General features: G+C 45.0%; 1 protein-coding gene across 1 annotated transcript in view; it reads left to right on the top strand.

Moving 5' to 3' along the window:
- SHISA4 (shisa family member 4) overlaps positions 1-9,789 on the top strand; it is a 19,694-nt gene extending 9,905 nt beyond the window's left edge. The window contains exons 2-5 of the mRNA XM_048497998.1: positions 2,413-2,584; positions 3,040-3,173; positions 3,521-3,697; positions 4,927-9,789. Of these exons, the coding sequence (XP_048353955.1) occupies positions 2,413-2,584; positions 3,040-3,173; positions 3,521-3,697; positions 4,927-4,973 (530 nt within the window). The 3' untranslated portion in view covers positions 4,974-9,789. The remainder of the gene's footprint in view (positions 1-2,412; positions 2,585-3,039; positions 3,174-3,520; positions 3,698-4,926) is intronic.

The raw sequence follows: 9,789 nt of genomic DNA, 5'->3' as shown, positions 1-9,789 counted from the left end.
CATTGAAGTCCCTCCCCGCCCCAAACCCTGCCGTCCCCAGGGTCCATCCCCCAAATCTCCATATTTTGCAACCCAGAGCTGGCAACTCCAAGTATGGATTGAGAGGGTGCATTGAATGGGCACATTGGCAATGAACAGACGACACAGCACACAAACATTATTTATTTCAGTAGGCACAGATCATTTCTTTTGAAACTGATTTGATTTTGCCTTGCCAGAGGTTAAGTGCATTTCTGGGTGCTGGGTATCAGTAGAGAGCCAAGTCATTTCGATGCTGTAAAAATAATCGAGCATAGCAGAAGAGGATGTCCTGAAGATATGTAGCTCCAAGGCCATTAATGCTTTTAAATGATGATCGCAACCTTCAATTGAACCTGGACCTGACAGGCAGCCAATGGAGTGACTGCAGAGTGGGCGTGTTTTGCATATTCTGATTATCTCATGATGGTAACTGAGCTGCGGCATTTTGTACCAGATGGAGTACTATTAAAAATATTTACAGTACATCGCATCTTTTCATCTTCATACAGGCTTCTAAGGCATTTTACAGCCCAAAACAGTGATTCATAAAGTCACGTCAGTACATTGCTAGTGTAACACACTCCCCATTTCTCCAGAGAGAAGCACTACAGATGAATGGCATTTTTGTAACATTTGCTTTATATAGGTAAAGGTAGTCTATATAAGCACTGGGTCATTACTGACCCATGAGGTGACATTACAAGCACTGGGTCATTAGTGAGCCAGTTCATTAGTGACCCAGTTCACTAGGCAGTTCACTAGGCAGTTCATTATGTTCACTACGCAGGCTATGTTTATGGGGTAGTTTGCCATTGCCTTCCCCAGTTTTCTGTACTTTATCTGGGTGCTCATTTTAATGACCTGGGAAGGATGGAAGGCTGAGTCAATTTTGAGCCAGCTACCTGAAACCTTGAGCCATCTACCTGAAACTGACTTCCATTGGAATTGAACTCATATTGTGAGCAGAGCTTTGACTGCAGCATAGACGCTTACCACTCTGCGTCACGAGACACTGCTTTATATAGAAACTAGCATTGGACATGTTTCGGGGGAGGGGAATTGGGAGAAGTTGGGAGGAATGGGGAGGTGGCTTGTGGGCAACGGGTGGGCAAGTCACCACTTCTGCTGCCACTGGTGTGTTGTTGGGGTGGGGGTGGGAGAAGGTGGGAGGAATGAGGAAGGGGCTTTCAGGCAGGGTGTGGGCAAGCTGCCATTGCCCCGGTGACAGGTGTGTTTTTTTGGGGTGGGGGGCTGGGAGAGGGCACGGAGGAATGGAAAGGGAGCTAGCGGACAGTGGGTGGCCAAACAGCTGCTGCCCGAGCAGGGATGTGTGTTGTTGGAGGGTTGGGAGAGGGCAAGGGGTGGGGTTGGAATGCAAGAGATGCACTTCCAACCAATGGACTTACAGGACTCACTTTATGAGACCTGTATGCCCACTGGCTGAGATTTGTCTTTGTGACATTCCAGTCCTAAGTGGATTATATATAAAGATATACAAAAAGAGGAAATGTTAACATTCTTTTGTCCTAAGACCTGCTAATCACAGTCCCATTAGCCCAAACCATTCACAGTAACCAGACACAAACCCATAACACTAGGGCTAGTTCTTTTAATGCTGAAAAAAGTCAATTAATGCTCTTTTCTTACCCAAAACATTATTTATACCTTCCCAAGCAATCCAAGGACATTTCTGGCAGAGGAGACTTAAAATGGAACTGGGTAGATTCTTGAATATAAAGTTAGATGTGGTTGTCTGGGGCAAGTTTCACTAGCCAAGGGTCTGGGTTGCCAACTCTGGATTCAGAAATACCTGGTAATTTGAGGGTGGAGCTTGGGATGATGGGCTTTGGAGAGGAGAGAGACCTCAGTAGATATAGTGCCATAAGGTCCATCTTCCCAAGCAACCATTTTCTTCCAGAGAAATGGAATAAACCTATGTATTCCGGAGGTCATCTGTAATTCCAGGGGATCTCCAGCCCCCACCTGGAAGCTGGCAATCCTACCAAGGGTGCAGTATGTTTTGCAGAACAGAGCAAATAGCACCTCCAGGCACTGCAAGGCCACGGGTCATGTTCCATATGTGGAAGTCACATTTTTAGGAGGAGGGGATTCTGACCTCGGATATCAGCTTCAATAAGCCTGTACTTTTCTAGATTATTCATATTGTTCTACTACGCATTTTAGATTTATAGCTTTTGTAAAAAAAAGAAGCAAAAAAAGGAAATTTATATAGCTGTTTTCCTAACAAAGAAGCAAAAAAGGAAATTTATATAGCTGTTTTCCTATCCAAGCCAGCAGCTTGTTCCCATGAGAATTCCAGTCCCAGTATACTGTTGTTGTCACTAATCTTTTTTTGTGTTGTCTGAACATCCAAATGTTTTCTTCCCACAGTCTCAGCTGATGAAGACTGCAAGTGGTACATGGACAGGAATGGCTCATGGCACCCTGGCTTCAGCTGCCCCTTCCTATCCTTCTGCTGTGGTAATTGTTACCATCGCTTCTGCTGCTATGACCCCAACAAACTTATCACTGAACGGCAGCAAAAACACTGCATGGCATTCAGGTAAGAATGTAGCAGACATAGACGCGCCCCAGGGAAACAGCCACAACTACACTGCTTTATTATTTCCAGGCATCCACCTATAAAGTCCAGGGCTCATAAAACACATTGGATGGACCTGAAAGCACAAAAAAGTTTCTCTTTTTTGACAGCTTTGTGGGTCAGGATCTCTTTGTCTTCAAAAGTCTGGGCTACAAGAAATCAGTTTTAAGGACCCTCAAAATGTCCATGTCTATTCTATTAGACTGCATGCTGAAGATTACTTAACACAGATCCATAAATAAAGCAGCAGTTCCGTGGCACTTAAAAGACTAACAAAATTTATTCCAAAATAAGCATGAACACAGATTTGTTATTCTTTAACTGATAATCAAGATGATTCCTTCCAACCCCTATAGTAATTGTGAGGCAGCAAGAAGTAGGTAGGCCCGAATAATACCTCTTTCTCTGTCTTTCAGCCCCAAAGCAATTGCTGGTATCGCTTCAGCTGTGATACTTTTTGTGGCCATTGTTGCCACCATTGTCTGCTGCTTCTTGTGTTCCTGCTGCTACTTGTACCAACGCCGGCATCATAGTCAGACACCTTATCAAGGTAAGAGAGATCCCGATATCATTTTCCTTCTCAAAGACTATCTCAAAATTAGAAGCACTGCGAATAGCCATAACCTTCAGATTCCAGTGCAAATGCTGCATATCCACAGTGACAGAAAAGTGTCCTAATAAATGTGAGATGGTATCTTTAGAGGACTAAATATTGGAATACCTATTGGTACATATGAGTGCACATGTTATGGGGTGAGGGGAGCAGGTTTAAAATCTGAAAAACTACTGGAAAAATCTCATGGTCTCAGCAGAGTCTGGGGAATCACTTCTAACAGGTTGTTCTACTGCAGAAGCATCAGCTACCCACATGCTCACAGCCTATTTTCTGTACCTCAGATCACGAGATCCCCCTGTCTGGATACCCTGCTCAGGCTCCAGGACCTTACCCGATGGATCCCAAAGCAGGGCCTGCACAATTTCAGCCTTATGCCCCTGTGGCTCCTTATCCCCCTGAAGGTCCAACTGTGCAGTACCCTTTATACCCACCTGGGCCACCTTACTACCATCCTACAGGTAATGAACAAATGTGGGGGCAAATAGAAAATGAGATTTGTAGCATTGTCTTAAGCATTTCCATTGGACACAGCACCACATGAGCTTTTCGGGGCTGGGCTGGGCAGAAATATAAAAAAAATTAAGTTTTAAAAATATGGCTGTTGTTACAGCTCATCCATCTACTGAATAGGAGAGTGATAGTGGCTCAGTGATAGAATATATGTAGTCCAAAATTTAGTTCCCAAAATTTCCAATTAAAAGTTCTCAAATATCAGGTTATAGGAAAGCTCTTTGGCTTGGTCTGTGTAATGGGCTATTCCACTTCAGTTTGTGTAGAGGTTGGCCACATTTGTAATCCTCTTTCATGTAAAAACTCCCATACATTACAAAATTAGTACCTCTGGGAGAAAGGTTTTCACCTAGCCCCGTGGTGGCGAACCTATGGCACTCCAGATGTTCATGAACTACAATTCCCATCAGCCCCTGCCACCATGGCCAATTGGTCATGCTGGCAGGGGGTGATGGGAATTGGAGTGCCATAGGTTCGCCACCACTGACCTAGCCCTTTGTATGTGGTGCAGGGACAGAGGGAGAGGGAACTGTGCCCAGGGCATGACCTGCCCATGTGCACCCCTGCCCCCCGCCCACCCCCGCTCCTGGGAGAGGGTCTGGGGGTGATTTTCTGCCCCCTGTGATGCCAATGGTGCGCCCCCGGTGCGCGGCACCCCCCACGTCCCATTGCAGCTTTGCCACTGATGTGGTGCTACTTTTCTATATATGGGGAATTAATAACAAAGGAGAACAGTGAGCAGTGTAGTCCCACCCCTGCAGTCTGAAGTGATAGAGTCCATTTTACCACCTCAGCACTCTGCCACATGTCTAGACGCAGTTTTTCTCTACCGAGAAAACCACAGCCTGTCAGATTGGCAACACTGATCTAGTTGGACCAGACGGTCAGAATCCATACGACTGCTTAACATTCTCATAATAAGAGAGGAAAAGGGATAACAGAATGGCCAAGGAGGATGACTTTAGCTAGGTTATCAAGGAGATTGACATTAACTAGATTATTGCCGCGAGTTTTAGGCCAGCATCTTCAGGACAGCAGATACTACTGATGGAGTAAATTCATGAGAGGGGGGAAAAATCCCCCCTCAGCCTTGTACATTCTGCAGTGTGCTGAAGCAAGTTACCCATGCACTGGAGTCTTTATCTTTGTTCTGATTTCCAATCTCTTCCTTCCTCAGCTCCCCCACCCTACCTTCCACCACAGCCTTCACAGCCTTATACCTGAAGAACAACTTAATGGAATGCGTTTAACAGAAGCCTTTTGCCCTGGGCCTGCCAGATCTGTCGCCACCACAGAGCTTGTGTGAGTTTCCTGCCACACTCGAACTTCCGTATTGCCCTCTGTCATTTTCCTTACTTAGTTGTCTTTTGCACTGCATGATGTGAAGCATTTTTTTACTTTCCTCCTGTGCCCCCTTTCCTGATCATTGTCCTTCTCATCATCTGCCATCTGAACTCAGAAAAGGCCTGGTGTAAACACTGGTAAACTGGTTGTTGTGGGTTTTCCGGGCTGTGTGGCTGTGGTCTGGTAGATCTTGTTCCTAACGTTTCACCTGCATCTGTGGCGGGCATCTTCAAAGCCTTCAACAATACACAGCTGGTAAACATATTGCACATATTCTGTGCATTGGGAGACAAGCTCAAGGCCTGTGGATGTCACAGGAGAGCAAAGTCACCCTGGGACTTTGATCCACTGGATTCCCTGATAAGCCTCCAGGATCAGTTTTTTGTCTTAAGGAAGCTCTCAGAGCAATCCTAAGAACATTTTCCTGGAAGTAAGTCCCATTGACTGGTATTGAGTAAGCTTTTATGTAGGTCTGCTTAGGATTACTTCGTCACTTTGGAAAGATCAGTGTCAGGGACTTAAATGCACAAAATCTCTGGGGCATATGATGCAATTATACATTATTAAACCAATTAGTTGCCATCCTAGACAGTCCCCAGAAAGAAGGTAGCTGTGGAGCCCATGTATGTTATTCTGAACTTCCCAAAGAAAATTATGTGCAATACGTTGAAAAGAACTTAAGAGCTGCTTGTGACAGCCTCCTTCAAGAAACGGGATGAGTGTCAGAGGAGAGCATGCAGGCTTCTTAGCACTGGCGGGAAGAATTGATTATAGAAGCGGAGGAGTAGGCTCCCCTTTTGCGCCCATAAGCCAGAAGTCAAATTTGTCAAGAGTATTGCATGGGCACAAAAATAAGGATGACAAACAAGGATGTTGCTCTGGATTGGGCATTATTAATTTTCTTTGACTTTTCCCAGGAAATACTGAAAAGTGCCTTTGATCCTCTCTCATGTTGTCTGTGCAATATGTGAATATTGTTAACAAGGAGCCCATCCTAAATCAAATATATATTCTGCCAACATAAGTTTCACATTCATATTAGAAACAAATTGAACAAAGGGTCATGTACAAAAACCTCCGCCGAACCATGATTACAAACACTGTTTCATAGAATGGGTTGAAACGTGGCTACTTAGAAAGAACAAAGGCTGATTTTTCACAATAAAAATGCCCCGCTGTTGGCACGGAGAATAGTCGGGGCAGCCAGGAGTTCTTCACAGCTTCCAGTGCTGCAGCATGTCTGCCACGTTATTGCCCCGGTGCTTCCCTGTGGCACTGGCTTTGCTCCACGAATTTCCGGAACCGCAAAGGTTGAGGTTCTTTTGAAATGCCCCTTTGTTGCTCTGGTGGCTTCTACTGCCGTGCAAAAGTCTTTGGCAGGTGAACTGGGGCCATTTTTCCCGCCTCGCCACTCTGGCCCGCCCCATCAATGGACAGGTGCTGAGAATCGGCACCCCCCCCCCCCGCTATGAAAAAAAACTGAGGGAGAAACCTTAATTTTTAGACAGAAAAGCGGTATGTGCAGGCACCGTGAATGGGAGGATGGTGATTCTCTTGTACACACAAGGATTTTAGATTTAGATTTTAGACAGAGGGTGTGTGTAGGACAGTGATTCCCTCGAACATGCAAGGATTTTGTATGGGGAGAGGGCGAGTGTGCCGATTCTCAGCTCCTGTTTTGTGTTCAGAGTCATTTAAAACTAAAATAGTGTGGGGGGGGGAAGGGGGGAGATTCAGCCAATCAGAACACGGGAAACAGAGGTTGTCCGCACATGCATGGAAGACAGTGCAGAAAAGCTCATGGTGCAAATGGAGAAGCATCGGGCTCATGAAGAAACAGTTGGGGCATAACGGGCCGGCCCTGCCTCAAATCCCAGGAAGAACTGGGGAGCAGTGAAGGGTCAAAAGCTGGGCAAAAAATGCTGCAGCAGGCACACTCCTGGATCTACTATGGGGCATTTTGGCCGTGAAAAATTAGCCAAAGAACTCATCAAAGTCTGTAGGAGATGTATTGTTGTGACTTAAGGGACACCCAGCATTCATTATTGACACATGCTGATTCACTCTAAAGCAGTTTTTTCACTCGCATACCCTTTGGCAACCAATTTCCCTAAAATTATACCCCCATATTAGCAAACCCATCACATAATTTTTTTCACGTACCTCCAAACACTCTGGCATATACCCCTGGGTATGGACCTCAGGTTGTAAACCACTGCTCTAAAGTATTGGATCTGTTTATTCAATGGTATTACACTGGGGCTGAATAAAGAAACTGGGCCACAACTTGTACCGCTGAGAGAGAAAAAAAGTCCCATTGGTTCACTATATGTGTCAAATATGGTTCTTGGAAGGAGAACAAGAGCTCATCATAGGCCAAATGGGACATATGGGGAAACATCCACCATTAGTGGTGATGACTTGAGTCCAAACCTTGTTTTCCACCAGTACAGGGGGAGGATTTTTCCTTATTTTCTCTCCCCCTGCAGAGCCAGGCATTGCATCCTGCATTGTTCCTGGGGTCTCCCAGCCCTGATAATGGCACTGCAAGGGGGGGGGGGGAGGTTTGCAGTAGAATTGGGGAGACAAGAAAGTTTCATTTCTCTTGCTTATCTCTACTCTGCTTTGAATCCCAAATCCCTGCCAAGAGATTGAAGGAAGAGGCCTGTCTGGTGTCGTGTATCAAAATGCCCAGATCCTATTATAAGAGCTTTCCTGCATATAAATGTGGATTTCATAACATTCAAATGCTTGCCCACAAGCCCAGACTCACATCTATGGAGTAAGGAAGAATAGTGCAGTTGGAGCCTGATGGTGTATCTTCCCCAAACCCCCTTTCCTTCAGTTTGTCCAGTGATCCTTAAAAGGTAGCTTCCATCTCTTTGTACTATACCCATATTTCTTCCTGAGCTTTGCCTGTATTCTTGCTATGTGATTCTTGTCTGACCACCTCATGAATCTGCTACTACAGGCTTAAAGATATTTTATACGTTCAGAGTAATCTGTGGATTTGCTCATTTTCATGTGTTCAGGGTATTTATGTAAAAAATGCCACCTCTGTATTTAAGCCGGGGTTATAATATCTCCAGATCGTCTCCAATGGGGCACTTCTCAGGAATGTAATTTGGATTAAATCCAAGTGGTTTTAAGACTATGCATTCTCTACCTACTAGAGTTTCTGCTGAAGCAGTGAGAAATTATATCCCATGGTTCTTTTGCCTTTAAGATTGTACAGGCCTCTGTAATCATAAGGGGGAATAAAAGAGAAGGCATGAATTGAGAAAAGGGTTACAATATATTTTAATAAACAAGTAAAAATAGCTGCTTCCACATGGGGATTATTCCCTGCAAGGGCAGTGAGAAGACCCTGTAGTAAAGAAGACCATCCAGATGTCACAGTGCTCAATTAATGCATGATTCATCTGGCTCCTGTTTTTTCATCCTTGGTTCTGGAGAAAATGTAAGCCTAATTTTATCTAAGTTACAGGGCAAACTTTTAGAGTGGCTGAAGCTGGTGTGTCCATGGGGATGCTCCCCCAAAACTCTTCAATGGGGCTTTTTAAATTTAGCACCCCATGCTTCAACCATACAGTCTGGCTAGGAAAAAGTCCTTTAAAGGGGAAGGTTATTTGTTTGAGGAGGGCCAGTTCATGGGCAACAATGAGGAGTGAGCGGCAGCAGAGGTGGGCATGTGGACATTGTTCCTGCCCATCACCTGTATGCCTTGCTGCTGCTGCCATGGCAGGGATGTCTTTTCATGTGCCATCTGGGAGCAGCTGATGACTGACAGAAGGAAAGACCTAGATTCAAGTCCACTAGCATCATAGAGAGCAACAAGATTTTGGGATACAATCCTCAGGGAAAGAAGAGAGTGCAAAAATACACTTGAACTTCAAAAACAATCAAGCGGAAGTATTACATGCGAGACACTAACCTCCCTGCAAGGTGAAAATGTAAAGCCCTCTCAAATTTTTACAGTGTCTCATCTGTGTAGGTTTGAGGGTGTAAGGCTCAGCATATTGTACCTCATGTGTGCAAGTATGGTAGCCTTTGGATTGGATCGCATGATGAACTGATTCTGTTTAAATTCCCTGAAGCGGAGTAAAGAAACAGAATAAAGGCACTGGGAGAAAGGCATAATGCAACAGAGGCACAAGGCACCATCCAAGGTACAAAGGCTGCCATTGTGCAAAAGCAGTGAAACTCTTTCCGTCTCCTTTACAAGACAATATCCAAACTGTGTGATACTTCCCCGTGAGCTCAGAGCTTGTAGCAGTTTAGCAAATCAGTGGAGCCATTGTGGAACAGAGCAATGCACTCTGTATATTTCCCTTTGTTGTGGGCCCTTCTTGCGAACTGAGCATGCCATTGCAGACCCGGTCTGTTGATTTGTTGTGAAACTTGGCTGTTAGAAAATGCCTCTATGTCTGCTTCTCTTTCTACACCTCTGATGTCTGGATACTGCAGCTAGGCAGGGAACAACACTTTTACAGCAGGAGGGATTAACAGCTTTAGCTTCTCTCTCTCTCCCCCACCCCACCTCTGCAGCCTAAACCTTGTTCCCACTGTGTGGCGATGGCCCTGATCTATGGTAGCAGTGGAAGCTACCACTGCTAACTCATGTTGTGATTGCAATGACATGTTTGCATCATCAAATGTTTGCTAAAATGTGGATTAAATTTGTAAATACAGATAA

The sequence above is a fragment of the Sphaerodactylus townsendi genome, linkage group LG05 (genome assembly GCF_021028975.2).
Source record: "Sphaerodactylus townsendi isolate TG3544 linkage group LG05, MPM_Stown_v2.3, whole genome shotgun sequence".
Taxonomy (NCBI): Eukaryota; Metazoa; Chordata; class Lepidosauria; order Squamata; family Sphaerodactylidae; genus Sphaerodactylus; species Sphaerodactylus townsendi.
The sequence above is the reverse complement of the archived record's forward strand: the minus strand, read 5'-3'. Positions and strand labels throughout refer to the sequence as shown.